The 14012-nt window shown below is 48.9% G+C and overlaps 2 protein-coding genes across 3 annotated transcripts; both read left to right on the top strand.

Annotated features, from left to right (window-relative positions):
• Positions 1-59: 59 nt before the first annotated feature.
• LOC311315405 (transmembrane protein 82-like) lies at positions 60-3667 on the top strand (the record flags this gene model as incomplete). The annotated part of the gene is made up of 5 exons (XM_084446074.1): positions 60-76; positions 964-1177; positions 2079-2490; positions 2972-3183; positions 3529-3667. The coding sequence occupies 5 exons, from the start codon at positions 60-62 to the stop codon at positions 3640-3642; spliced, it is 969 nt and encodes a 322-aa protein (XP_084302200.1). The 3' UTR covers positions 3643-3667.
• Positions 3668-9306: 5639 nt separating this feature from the next.
• Positions 9307-13776, top strand: fblim1 (filamin binding LIM protein 1). Of its 2 annotated transcripts, none has more exons than XR_014630666.1 (8): positions 9307-9453; positions 10462-10912; positions 11139-11299; positions 12119-12206; positions 12297-12466; positions 12672-12850; positions 12985-13101; positions 13310-13430. XR_014630666.1 is itself a non-coding variant. In XM_084445839.1 (8 exons), exons 2-8 carry the CDS (start codon positions 10471-10473, stop codon positions 13421-13423), a joined length of 1275 nt encoding a protein of 424 aa, XP_084301965.1. In that variant the 5' UTR covers positions 9307-9453; positions 10462-10470; the 3' UTR covers positions 13424-13776. The 2 variants fall into 2 exon arrangements, 1 of the variants encoding a protein (XP_084301965.1); XM_084445839.1 differs by having other exon boundaries at positions 12981-13101; positions 13310-13776.
• The last annotated feature ends 236 nt before the right edge of the window (positions 13777-14012 follow it).

Here is a 14012-nt window from a genome sequence, read left to right on the forward strand (position 1 = left end):
TTAGGTCTACACTAACGACCCACTTCATGTCACAGACAGTCAACCTTTGAACCCTCAACATGGAGACCGCAGAGCAGTGATCTATAGAGGTTAGTCTATAGAGGTTAGCTAAAGGCAAAATTGTCTGATTTGAGTCTCATCGCCCGGGAGAAATTACTCTTTAGTTTTAGATTTTATAAGACTACAAGGATTTTTGTGTGTATGTGGGTTAAGCCCTTTGTGAGATAAGAGGAGAACTATGTTCCAACCTTTAGCCTGGATACCAGGGGCTGGAACGCTGCCTTTTCAGGAAAACCCTGTTGACTGTTTTCTCCAAGGTGAGTCTTATTTCAAAAATGGCATTGTCTGGATATGTAAAAGAAAATATCACTATATCTGAGTGTTGGGATACTGTATATTGTGCTCACGATTGTGCTGTGTGTGTGTGTGTGTGTGTGCGTGTGTGCGCGTGCGTGCGTGCGTGTGTGTGTGTGTGTTCTCCAGGCCTGGTAGGAGCATGTGGGATCTCTGTGCTCTGTAGTCTTCTGAGAGTTCATCTCTCCATTCAATCCTGCAGGTCAGATATCACTCTTCATACTGATATATTTCCAGCTATATAAAATATCTTCCCGTTGAAAACTCAACCTATACAGTGTGACAAACACTCATATTACATTTATTATTACAGTACATGACATTAGTCATTTAGCAGGCGCTTTTTTTTCAAAGCGACTTACAGTTATTGCATTTAATGTAGGTTTCTAAACAAGTGACTGAGCATAATCTAGTGCTGAAGCCAAGGAGCAAGAGAAGAAGAATGTACCCAGATAGCAAGCGGATGTGTAATAATTCTGGGCCATATATAGGCCGGAACTAAGCCAAAAGGGCCAGATCTGGCCTGTATATGGCCCAGATCTGCTTGCTATCTGGGTAACTATAATAGTTTCAGTATGAAGCTGGAGACTCTGTGTTATTCCCCCTCAGCAGCGTCTCTGAGCGGGGCGGCGAGGACAGATGGCCGTCTCCGCCCCCAGACGGCTCCCCGGCCGGCCGGCCGAGTGCAGGAGGAGGAGGAGGAGAAGCGTTGCAGTTCTGGTGCCTGGCGGGCCTGCTGTCCCTGGTGGGCTCCCGGGTGGCGTCCCTGGTGGTTCTGGAGTTCTCCCTCAGGGCCGTGGCGTCCTGGGTCACCGCCGGGCCGGTGAGAACAACGCATGTCTGGGCCCGTGGTTCTCCAGACTGCTGCAGGGTTTGGGCCCGTGGTTCTCCACACTCCTGCAGGGCTGAGCTTCAACATTCAAGACTCAAGATCTGTTGATTGCCATGTATATAGTTCACACTCACTAGGAATTTAACTAGTGTTGAGGCACACGCTGTTGTAGACGACATGGGACAGGGTGCAGGACAGGACAGGACAGGACACTGCAAAGACATGACAGTGCAAAACTTTACAAAGAACAGTGCAAATACAAAATATAAAATACCAAAAACAGTGCAAACTAAATACAGTGCAAAGTGCAAATTACGATATCCTACAAAAAATGGCACAAATGCAATATACATACTATATACAGAATGGAGTGTGGTGAGTGTATGTACAGTGAGTGTGTGAGTGTAGTGTGTGGTGGATGAGCAGTGTTATGTACAGTGTGTGTGATGTGTTGAGGTATGTGGAACAATCAGTTACAACAACGGAGTTTAAATGTACTGTATGGTCAATAGAGATCCTCCTTTGTAAGTTCTTTGACCAGATTTAAATGGTAAATGGACTGCACTTATATAGCGCTTTTATCCAAAGCGCGTTCCATTGGCCTCACATTCACCCATTCACACACACATTCACACACCAATGGCGGCAGCTGCCGTGCATTGGGAGCAATTTGGGGTTTGAGCCAGCCAACCCTGCGATCATCGGATGACCCACTCTACCTCCTGAGTCACAGCCTCCCCATAGACTTAGTATGGTTTAGTCCATGTCTAGGAGTTGCGTTATTAAAGAGCTGTGTAGGACATAAGTTCATTCATTCATTCATTCATTCATTCATTCATTCATTCATTCATTCATCCATCCATCCATCCCAACCTGCCCTTCCATCCACTAGGAGGTCCTCAGAGGAAGCACCCACCTGCTCCTCGTCCAGTGCCAGTTCTCCCTGGGCTGTGCCCTCGCCTGCACCCTCCACTTCCTCCAGGAGGGGGCGCCGCGCGGCTCCTGCAGCCTCCTGCTGTCCGCGGGCCTCAGCTGGCTGATCTCGGCGCAGTGCTCCCGTCTGCGGCGCCACGCGGGGCGGGTCTACGCCCTCCACAGCGCCCAGCGCTACTGCGGCGTCTGCACCGTCCTGCTGACCCACGGGCGCTCGCTGCTCCCCGGCCTGCGCGCCGCCGTCCTCCTGGCCTTCGCCGTGGCAGCCGCCGCCGCCGCCGCGCAGCGCCACTTCCTGACGGACGCGGAGGCGCTGAGGTTCTGGACGCCGCTGACCGTCTGCTACACCCTGCTGGTGCTCTACATGCAAGGTGACGCAGGAGGGAGGGAGGGAGGGAGGGAGAAAGAGAGAGAGAGAGAGGAAGAGGAAGAGAGAGAGGGAGAGAGAGAGAGAGAGAGAGGAAGAGAGAGAGGGAGAGGGGGAGAGAGAGAGGAAGAGAGAAGAAGACAGAGGGAGGGAGAGAGAGAGAGGGAGAGAGAGAGTGAGTGAGAGAGAGAGAGGGAGAGAGAGAGGGAGAGAGAGGGAAAGAGAGAGTGAGAGGGAAAGAGAGGGAGAGAGACGGAGAGAGAGGGACAGAGAGAGGGAGAGAGAGGGGGAGAGAGAGAGTGAGAGAAGGACATAGAAAAAGTGAAGTGTAACTAGAAATCCTCCTTAAATCAATTATCAAGAATCGCATGCAACATTTCACACTTTGCTCACTGATCGAAAATGAAATGTTCCCCCTCTCTCTCCCCTCTCTCTCCCCCCTCTACCCTCTCTCCCCTCTCTCTCCCCTCTCTCCCCCCTCTCAGAGGAGCAGCATCGCCGCCCTGGTGGCGAGGCCCTGCTGCACACGGTGTCGCTGCGTCTGGGGACCCTGCTGGTGCTCCTGCTGATGGTGGGGCGCTGGACGGATGTCCTCCAGCTCCTCCTCACCTTCCTGGGGGAGGCGCTGTGCCTCCTGCCCTCCCACGACCTCCACAGACCCCCACTACAGGTCCTGCTGCTCCCTCCTAGTCCTAGGGTACTACTGAGTATACTAGAAGTACACTTCCTCTTTTACTCTTCTGTTCATGGCCACTGTCTAGCCTTTGCTTTGTGTGGAAGATTTTAAATATCAAAGAGTTTATTTTAAATTAAATGATACAAGTTTGATTGGCTGATTCCCGTGATCAGGTGGATGTGATCTGTTATAGATAGATAGATAGATAGATAGATAGATAGATAGATAGATAGATAGATAGATAGATAGATACTTTATTAATCCCCTTGGGGAAATTCTATAATGATCGTTCTATGGTTCTATGGTTATGATCGTTCTATGGTAGGGGTGATCTGCATTGTGAACATCTCTGTTCTTCCTCTGTAGGGAGACGAGGACGAGGGTCCGTCCAGCAGAACCGAACAGCCGTCCAGCTCAGAACACAAGTGGAGAGGAGGCGTGTCCACGGCGTCCTCAGACAATCCCAACAGATACTATTAGACAGTAGATAATCCCACTGCTGTCATCCCTTTCTCATGTTAACCCTCGTAACCCGACACCTTCAGAGGCTACTACCTCAAATAGACCAGTTACCTCATAAACTCTACAGACTTTATGAAAGTCTCACACAAAAGGCAACATTGTTCTTGCTTTATGAAAATAAATGATAAATTCTGATGAAACTGTAGTTCCATACAGTACTGTACATGATCTATGTAACAAGATACAAATGCTGACTGCTACAGTAGCCTGCATAATTCCTGAGGATGGTTGGATTATGGTTATATAGTTATGGTTGGAACAGGTTCATGAACAGGAGACTATATGTTCTTTCTGGTGTTTATTTCATCCGTCCCTGTGTTTAGCTCACTATTGAATTATTAACCAGGGCATTATCACAGCACTGAAGGTGGGGTTGCCTGTCAGCAGTCTGTCAATATCCAGTAAAGTTTGCTCTGTGCGTAGTCCTCAGCGCAGTATTGTGCAACACTCTACTTCAGTACAGTCAATTAAAAGGTTGAACTATAGTACTTAAATGATACGTTCACTATTTGGACTGTAGGGCCTATTCTCAGTCTGTCTTATGAACCTGACACGTAGAGACTCATTTCCCTGATCGCCTCAGTATTTCTGCAGGCGCACACTCGGCTACAATGGAAGTCAGTGAGGCCGGTACAAAGTGTAATGCATTCTACTGTGGACATGATCGCTTCATTTTCTTGTCAAGATAAAGTGAGGATAATGTGACACAAAAGGTGCGGTAGAAAACAGTGGTATAGAAGCTACAGTGAGGAGGGAGGGGGGCAGAGAGCTGGAGAATGAGGATGGTAGAGTTTGTAACTGTTGGACCTTAGTCCCTCAAAAAATCCTGCCATCAGCATAGTCCATTGGTATTAGTACATACATTGTTATTTCATACCAACGTCGCAGTGTGAATTCTTCACAAAATAAGTGGAGGAGAAAGATGAGGCCTTATTTGGCTGTACAATGAAGGAAGAGGGGTACATGACCAGTTTAGAAAACGTCATATTTGGAGAGTCCTTGCTGATTAGAGCTGGAGTATAAGATACAGACAAACCAATTTAGTCTCTGACATGAACAGGGGGGGGGGGGGGACATTTTCATCATGGAAAAGGTCTTGTCATTGTCCGTCTCCTCACACAAGACGTTTTGAGGTTTCGGTCCTCAGTTCCCACATCTGAGCTTGTGCAACGTCTAACCGTTCTGGGGTTTTGTGGTGCAGGGAGGGGGCGGGCGCTCGTGTGGGGGATGGGTGTAGATTTTCGCGGTTGATGTCATCACTGGGCATGCTCCCTCCTGCAGCTGTGACATCACTGCAGCCTTGCATTCCATTCCTGCAGACGCTGGAACAACACAGACCCCCTGACCCAGTAGTCTATACTACACAACACAGACCCCCTGACCCAGTAGTCTATACTACACAACACAGACCCCCTGACCCAGTAGTCTATACTACACAACACAGACCCCCTGACCCAGTAGTCTATACTACACAACACAGATCCCCTGACCCAGTAGTCTGTACTACACAACACAGACCCCTGACCCAGCAGTCTATACTACACAACACAGACCCCCAGACCCAGTAGTCTATACTACACAACACAGACCCCCTGACCAAGTAGTCACTACTACACAACACAGACCCCCTGACCCATCAGTCTATACTACACAACAAAGACCCCTGACCCAGTAGTCTATACTACACAACACAGACTCCCTGACTCAGTAGTCTGTACTACACAACACAGACCCCCTGACCCAGTAGTCTATACTACACAACACAGACCCCTGACCCAGCAGTCTGTACTACACAACACAGACCCCCAGACCCAGCAGTCTATACTACACAACACAGACCCCCTGACCCAGTAGTCTATACTACACAACACAGACTCCCTGACCCAGTAGTCTGTACTACACAACACAGACCCCCTGACCCAGTAGTCTGTACTACACAACACAGACCCCTGACCCAGCAGCGCACCCCCTATACTAGCAATCCTTCTTCTTCTACACCCCCCCCCTCTCTCTGTGTGTGTGTGTGTGTGTGTGTGTGTGTGTGTGTGGTGTACAGTACCTTTGAGTTTAGCCTGTTCTCTTTTTTGTTCCTGATCTAAGTTCAGCTCTCTCCTAACCTTTCCTAACCCCTCCCAATTCTCTGGTCTTCCAGAGCGTTCTCTGCGCTGCTCTCGTTCCAGAGCGTTCTCTGTTCTGTCCTCGTTCCAGAGCGTTCTCTCTGCCATCCTCGTTCACACAAAATGCAACATTGTTCTTGCTTTATGAAAATAAATGATACATTCTGATGAAACTGTAATTCCATACAGTACTGTACATGATCTATGTAACAAGATACAAATGCTGACTGCTGTAGCCGGCATAATTCCTGAGGATGGTTGGATTATGGTTATATGGTTATGGTTGGAACAGGTTCATGAACAGGAGACTATATGTTCTTTCTGGTGTTTATTTCATCCGTCCCTGTGTTTAGCTCGCTATTGAATTATTAACCAGGGCATTATCACAGCACTGAAGGTGGGGTTGCCTGTCAGCAGTCTGTCAATATCCAGAAAAGTTTGCTCTGTGCGTAGTCCTCAGCGCAGTATTGCGCAACACTCTACTTCAGTACAGTCAATTAAAAGGTTGAACTATAGCACTTAAATGATACGTTCACTATTTGGACTGTAGGGCCTATTCTCAGTCTGTCTTATGTGAACCTGACACGTAGAGACTCATTTCCCTGATCGCCTCAGTATTTCGGCAGGCGCACACTCGGCTACAATGGAAGTCAGTGAGGCCGGTACAAAGTGTAATGCATTCTACTGTGGACATGATCGCTTCATTTTCTTGTCAAGATAAAGTGAGGATAATGTGACACAAAAGGTGCGGTAGAAAACAGTGGTATAGAAGCTACAGTGAGGAGGGAGGGGGGCAGAGAGCTGGAGAATGAGGATGGTAGAGTTTGTAACTGTTGGACCTTAGTCCCTCAAAAAATCCTGCCATCAGCATAGTCCATTGGTATCAGTACATACATTGTTATTTCATACCAACGTCGCAGAGTGTGAATTCTTCACACAATAAGTGGAGGAGAAAGATGAGGCCTTATTTGGCTGTACGATGAAGGAAGAGGGGTACATGACCAGTTTAGAAAACGTCATATTTATACTATACTACACAACACAGACCCCCTGACCCAGTAGTCTATACTACACAACACAGACCCCCTGACCCAGCAGTCTATACTACACAACACAGACCCCCTGACCCAGTAGTCTATACTACACAACACAGACCCCCTGACCCAGCAATCTATACTACACAACACAGACCCCCTGACCCAGTAGTCTATACTACACAACACAGACCCCCTGACCCATCAGTCTATACTACACAACAAAGACCCCCTGACCCAGCAGTCTATACTACACAACACAGACCAGAACGTTCTCTCTGTCCTCGTTCCAGAGCGTTCTCTCTGTCCTTGTTCCAGAGCGTTCTGTCTGTCCTCGTTCCAGAACGTTCTCTCTGTCCTCGTTCCAGAGCGTTCTCTCTGTCCTCGTTCCAGAGCGTTCTCTCTGTCCTCGTTCCAGAGCGTTCTCTCTGTCCTCGTTCCAGAGCGTTCTCTCTGTTGTCCTCGTTCCAGAGCGTTCTCTCTGTTCTCGTTCCAGAGCGTTCTCTCTGTCCTCGTTCCAGAGTGTTCTGTCTGTCCTCGTTCCAGAACGTTCTCTCTGTCCTCGTTCCAGAGCGTTCTCTCTGTCCTCATTCCAGAGGGTTCTCTCTGTCCTCGTTCCAGAGGGTTCTCTCTGTCCTCGTTCCAGAGCGTTCTCTCTGTCCTCGTTCCAGAGCGTTCTCTCTGTCCTCGTTCCAGAGCGTTCTCTCTGTCCTCGTTCCAGAGCGTTCTCTCTGTCCTCGTTCCAGAGCGTTCTCTCTGTCCTCGTTCCAGAGCGTTCTCTCTGTCCTCGTTCCAGAGCGTTCTCTCTGTCCTCGTTCCAGAGCGTTCTCTCTGCTGTCCTTGTTCCAGGACGTTCTCTCTGTCCTCGTTTCAGAGCGTTCTCTCTGTCCTCGTTCCAGAGCGTTCTCTCTGTCCTCGTTCCAGAGCGTTCTCTCTGTCCTTGTTCCAGAGCGTTCTCTCTGCTGTCCTTGTTCCAGGACGTTCTCTCTGTCCTCGTTCCAGAGCGTTCTCTCTGTCCTCGCTCCAGAGCGTTCTCTCTGTTGTCCTCGTTCCAGAGCGTTCTCTCTTTCCGCAATCCAGAGCGTTCTCTCTGTCCTCGTTCCAGAGCGTTCTCTCTGTCCTCGTTCCAGAGCGTTCTCTCTGTTGTCCTCGTTCCAGAGCGTTCTCTCTGTCCTCGTTCCAGAGCGTTCTCTCTGTCCTCGTTCAAACTGTTGTTCTTTCCCTCCCACTGGCTGTTAGGCTGCGGCTTCTTCACACAAAGACCAAATATCTGCTGATGAAGCTGATAGAGGCTCTGTGGGGAGAGGAGAAACGACATAGAAACTGATTCATAACTCTCAGAGACAACCCTTACAGCACACACACACACACACACACACACACCATCCGAGCAGTCATCACTGTCTTCCCTTTGCTATGATTCACTGCACTGTAATGATGCTGTTGATGTACAGACCACAAACATTGCTTGAGTTGAGAACTTTGATTCAGATCAAGTTGTCTGATAGCAGAATGTGGAGTTTGAGGTCTTCTATAGCAGAGTGTGGAGTGTGAGACATAGTGAATCATGAACAACAGTAATGCATTAGAGACCGATAGTAAGTCAAGGCTGAATGAGAGAATGCGCGAGAGAGAGAGAGAGAGAGAGAGAGAGAGAGAGAGAATGATAGAGCTGTGTGGGGGAGGGAAGAGAGAGAATGAGAGAGAGAGAGATAGGGAGAGAGAGAAGCCGTGGGGGAAGGGAAGAGAGAAAAAAGAGAGGGCAGACTACGAGGGAGGTAAGAAAATAAAAGTGACAGAACAATAAGGGAGAGACAGAGACAAAGAGTTGGAGAGAGAGGGAAAAAGAGAGAGAGAGAGAGAGAGAGAGAGAGAGAGAGAGAGAGAGAGAAAGGAGTGGAAAAGGCAGGTACAGTCACATCCTGCTGGATTTCCAAAGATAAAGGGAGGAAAAGGGAGGGGGCAGTTGGTCTGTGTGTGTGTGTGTGTGTGTGTGTGTGTGTGTGTGTGTGTGTGTGTGTGTGTGTGTGTGTGTGTGTGTGTGTGCATGACTCTGCTTGTGTGTGCGTCTGAGTGTGTGTGTGTGTGTGTGTGTGTGTGTGTGTGCATGACTGTGCTTGTTTGTGCATCTGAGTGTGTGTGTGTGGGTGTCTGTGTGTGTGTGTGTGTGTGTGTGTGTGTGTGTGTGTGTGTGTGCATGACTGTGCTTGTGTGTGTGTCTGAGTGTTTCAACGTGTCATGCTTCTTTTTTCTTCTTTTTTACGGCACTTTGTAAGAGATTGACCGTTCACCTTTTGCGGTCGGGAGAGTGGTGTTGTCATTCAGTGGGAGGGAGGGAGGAGGAGGAGGAGGAGGAGGAGAGGGGGGAGAGCTAGGGAGGGAGGGAGGGTGCTACGGGAGGAAAAGGAGTGGCTTTCTGTAGATAGCTGTCCTTTCTGCTGGAGCTAGACCTCACTGTGGCGGCTCTGGAGTGACAATAGAGGAACAGAGTGTCGAGAAAGAGAGAGAGAGAAAGAGAGAGAGAGAGAGAGAGAGAGAGAGAGAGAGAGAGAGAAAGAGGAAGAGAAAGAGAAAGAGGAAGAATACCCAGCTCACGTTTGACCACATTTTTCCTTCAGGTATGTAATGGAATAGCAGAAGATAAGATGTGTTACAGAAGATTAAGGATCTGGACATGTTTTCAAGAGCTTTGTTTTATCCTGCTGTTGTAATTTTCATTGCGAGTGAGTGAGTGAGTGAGTGAGTGAGTGAGTGAGTGAGTGAGTGAGTGAGTGAGTGAGTGAGTGAGTGAGTGAGTGAGTGAGTGAGTGAGTGAGTGAGTGAGTGAGTGTGTGTGTGTGTGTGTGTGTGTGTGTGTTTGCCCCCCCCATGCTGGCAAATCAATGCTTGCAGTTACATCATCCACATGTTTTAACAATATATTCTCTCCCGACTGTGTTTTACTCCAGCATACAAATGTCAACTCGTCAAGCATTCAGGAGCGTTGGCTCCCACTGTGCCATGTTCAGTTTGTGTGTTACAAAAGGAAATTCCTGTTGTGTTAAGTCACTGTGTCTTCTGTAGTAGCTCCTCTGTTACGGGTGTGAGCTGTCAACAGTCCACCAAAGCCTCCCCCCCAACCCCAACCCCCCCCCCCCCGCACTCTGCCTGCTCAAAGTTCCGCACCAGTTACTGTATAAGCCAGCTCTACAGATAGGGAGTAGATTCATGCCAAAATAGCTTTCACCCTCAAGAGCCTGCAGTTGGCCTACTTTGGCAACGTGAGAGGATATAGTAGTAGGGTTTGTAGCACCCTGCTGTAGTAATGAATGTACAGTATATATATTAAAAAAAACACTCTTCCACAGATACCACGGTACTAGTTATTGTGTCTCAGTGTGTTTCAGTATGTAGCCTACCTTACAGTCACTTATGGGTTTCTGTGTTTCTGTCTGTGTGTGTTTCTGTGTGTGTGTGTGTGTGTGTGTGTGTGCACGTGTTTGTGTGTGTGTGTATGTGTGTGTGTACACGTGTTTGCGTGTGTGTGTATGTGTGTGTGTGTGTGTGTATGTGTGTGTGTGCACGTATTTGCGTGTGTGTGTGTGTGCACGTGTTTGCGTGTGTGTGTATGCGCGTGTGTGTCACAGCGCCTGGCAATGGCGTCGGCAGCTCCGCAGAAGAGGATGGTGTCGTCGGTCTTCATCACGCTGGCGTCCCCGTACCGCGCCACGGTGACGCAGCAGCAGCACGCGCGCAAAACCCACCAGGCCCCGGCGAGAGGCGTGCAGCACGCCGCCGTGCGCGTTCCCCCGGGCGGCGTTGTTCCCCCGGGCGGCGTTGTTTCCCCGGGCGGCGGCAGCGGCGCCACACAGAGCCTGAGGCGCAGGAAAGGGAGCGCTTCGTCTGAGTCTCACAGCGGGACAGCGCAGAACGGGGCACTGCAGACCCCTGCGGCCGCCCAGCCCAGGACCCCCTCCGACACGCCTCCGGCCCTGCCGACCAGCCTCCCCGACCCCGCCCCTGACCCCGCCCCCAGGCCCACCCCCGGCCTGGAGGACACAGAGCCACAGCAGCCCACACTAGACCAGTCTCCTGAAGGTAGTAGTCTGGCTCAAGCTGTTCATTTATGTCCTCATTCATTATATCCTCCCCTGAAAAAGGTCTTTTGAATCACTTAAATGTGAACACACACCATGCCTACTGCATCACATTAAAAAAATGGTTAACTTGACGATAGAGGCTGCCAGGCTTATACACAGCAAAGAGACAAGGAGTTTCAACTGACTAACTGGGTTTGCTCTACTGTTCCTCTTCTTCCTGAAAGAGCTCTTTCCTCCGCCCCCCCCTCCGCCCAAGTCTGTGGACACTGAGCTCTCTGGGCTGGCCGCTCCGCTGCCCCTGCCCCCTTCACCCCCAGAGCAGCCCCCTCCCAGCGCCCGCCTCACCCCCGCGCCCCCGACCCCACCACCACCCTCAAACAAACAGGTAGGATTATGTGTTCCACATGCCTGCTGAGAAACCGAAATTCAAAACCACTACCGTTTATGTATCTTGTAACTCTTGAACGTCATGACTTTAGTTTCTCTGTTGGAGTATCTTAGACGATCTTACAGACCGGGACTGTGGAGTGTGACAGTTTCTCTGTATCATGGTTGAAAGGGGCTAAAACGCTACATCTGGGGAACAGATCAGTTTGGGGAAAAACAGCTGTGTTTTAGATAGAGTGTGTGACACTACAAATGCACACGGCACAAATGTTTTCTTCACAAAAGAACGAAACAGGATGTTATCTAAACTGTTGATCTTCTCTCTGGGAAACACTACCCCCCCTGTCGCCCATTATTATGAACTCAATCTCTGCACAAACAATGAAAAGCGCAGACTTAATAAAGCTTGTTAGCCTGGAGAAAACCTTCTCGGTACATGCAGACTTTCCCTCTTTTGGTCACAGGGGAATTTATGCATTTTGCTGAGAGAACTCACATGTACACTCACATATTTGGGGCCCTTCCTCCAATAACACAGTGCTCCCTCCCCATCCAGCAATAGCTGAAAAACAAAATGCTCAGCAAACTCAGAAACAGTCTTGGGAGCCTATTGGTCACTGCTAATATTTTGTTGTCAGTACAGACCTTGTATAAAGTAAAGAAGTACCATTGACATTACACCCTTGAAGGTTTTTAAATACAAATGTCTGCATGTAAACATATTATAGGATACGCTTCTTCCATTATTGACATAGTTGTTGGATGCTGGCTCTTTAATGGGGGCGCTCACCTGACCTTAGGTGTCTTTTACCCATAGGACACCACAGTTGAGACGGAGAAAATAACCCCATCTAGTGGGGAGGATCTCCAAAGCAGTTCAGCGCACACAAACATGGAGAGCAAAGGTAAGATGAAGGTTCAAGATGTCAAATCACACTCCTATCAGTTCCATCCCAAACGAGTCATGTTTGACTCACTGTATGTCTGCTTTGTAGAGGTGTGTGGCTTCTGTCGCAAGCCTGTTGCGCTCAGTGAGCCAGCGATCGAGGCCTTGAACAGGACGTACCACGACAGCTGCTTCCAGTGCAGACAGTGCCATATCCCTCTGGCCGGGAAACTGTACTACAACAAGGCAGGAATCCCCCTCTGTGAGGACTGCTACCAGGTATGGTCCACTTGCTCAGTGGGAGGTACTCACGGTTGGTGACCAATCATCATAGTCGTCGTCGTCGTTATCATGTTTCAAGAAATATTACAAATCAGAGGCCCACACTCTGACCCAGATATAGTACACTATGGTGATGTTAAACAAGTCAATCATGAACACAGACATTCACACTCAGTCATGTTTACCTCTCTCTGTCCTCCAGGCCAGTCTGGGGCTCTGCTGGGCCTGTGGTGAGGTCATCAGAGACCATGTGATCCGCGCACTCGAGAGAACCTACCACCCACCCTGCTTCATCTGTGCCACATGCAGTCAACCAATCGGAGAGCAGAGATTCGCTCAGGGCGAGGTTGGCGAAGTGTACTGTCTTCAGGACTACTACAGGTACATGTAAATGCAAAGCTACACACAAATCATTCCACCTTGATCCACACGAGAGTTTGGCTTATAATAGTGATGAATGAGCCATTGTGAGGTTAAATACGGTTGTTTTTCTCTCTCTGTGGCCGGGTAGGAAGTATGCTCCTCAGTGCAGCGCGTGCCAGCAGCTGATCATCCCCAGAGAGGACGGGACAGACAGCTACACGGTGGAGTGTCTGGGTCGTTCCTTCCACGAGGACTGCTATCGATGTGAGGTAGGCCCACAGAGACACACACACGGCTTCCTATGCACAGGGTTCTCTGTGTGTGTGTGTGTGTGTGTGTGTGTGTGTGTGTGTGTTTGACACCATGTCAGTTGAACATGTCAGTTGAGCTGACAGGGATCACTGATAGTGGCAGCGATCGTTGGGCCGTAAATCCGTGAAGATCAAGTTGAGCTTTCCCACGTCTCCGTGTCCCCAGGTCTGCCTCGCTCAGCTGTCCCCAGAGCCCAACGACCAAGGCTGCCATCCGCTGGACGGGAGGGTGCTGTGTAAGTCCTGTCACCTGACCCTGGTCCAGTCCGCCCAGCTCTGAGGCCCACTCCAGGCCTGCAGGCAGAGCTGCGTTGCGGTGGCCCAGCTGATCCACACAGCGGCCGTCCTACTGAGATGGAGCCAGCGGAGAGCCATGAGTCAGCAGGGTCAATGGAGCAGCATGGGAAACATGGGAGACAGCGCCGTTAATTCTGCATTGTGAACTGGACTTTGAATGTGACAAACTCACTCACTTTAAATGGGATGTTTTTTTGTTACAACAAAGCTTTTTTTATATATATATTTTAAAATATGATTTATACAGTAGCAATACTTTTTTTTTTTTTTTTAATCAATGGCTCTTATACTTATTGATTCATTTGCACTCTTTTTTAAACACATGTATTAACTGAAATTCACCAAAGATATTTATATTCAACAAAAAAATCAAGTATTTTCTGGTATCCATTCTTGGACTAGTATGTACTGTAGTACTCCCTATATCCTTTCATAAAAAAATAAACTAATATATTAAATTTTTTCACTTTCCGTACCTTGAATTTTTGTCATTTGGTGTTATATGCAGGATCACATTAAGTAGGGCTACATACTATAAAGAAAATCTATGAATAGAAGCCAAGTTACACACA

This window comes from Borostomias antarcticus (assembly GCF_949987555.1).
Source record: "Borostomias antarcticus genome assembly, chromosome: 11".
Classification (NCBI taxonomy): Eukaryota; Metazoa; Chordata; class Actinopteri; order Stomiiformes; family Stomiidae; genus Borostomias; species Borostomias antarcticus.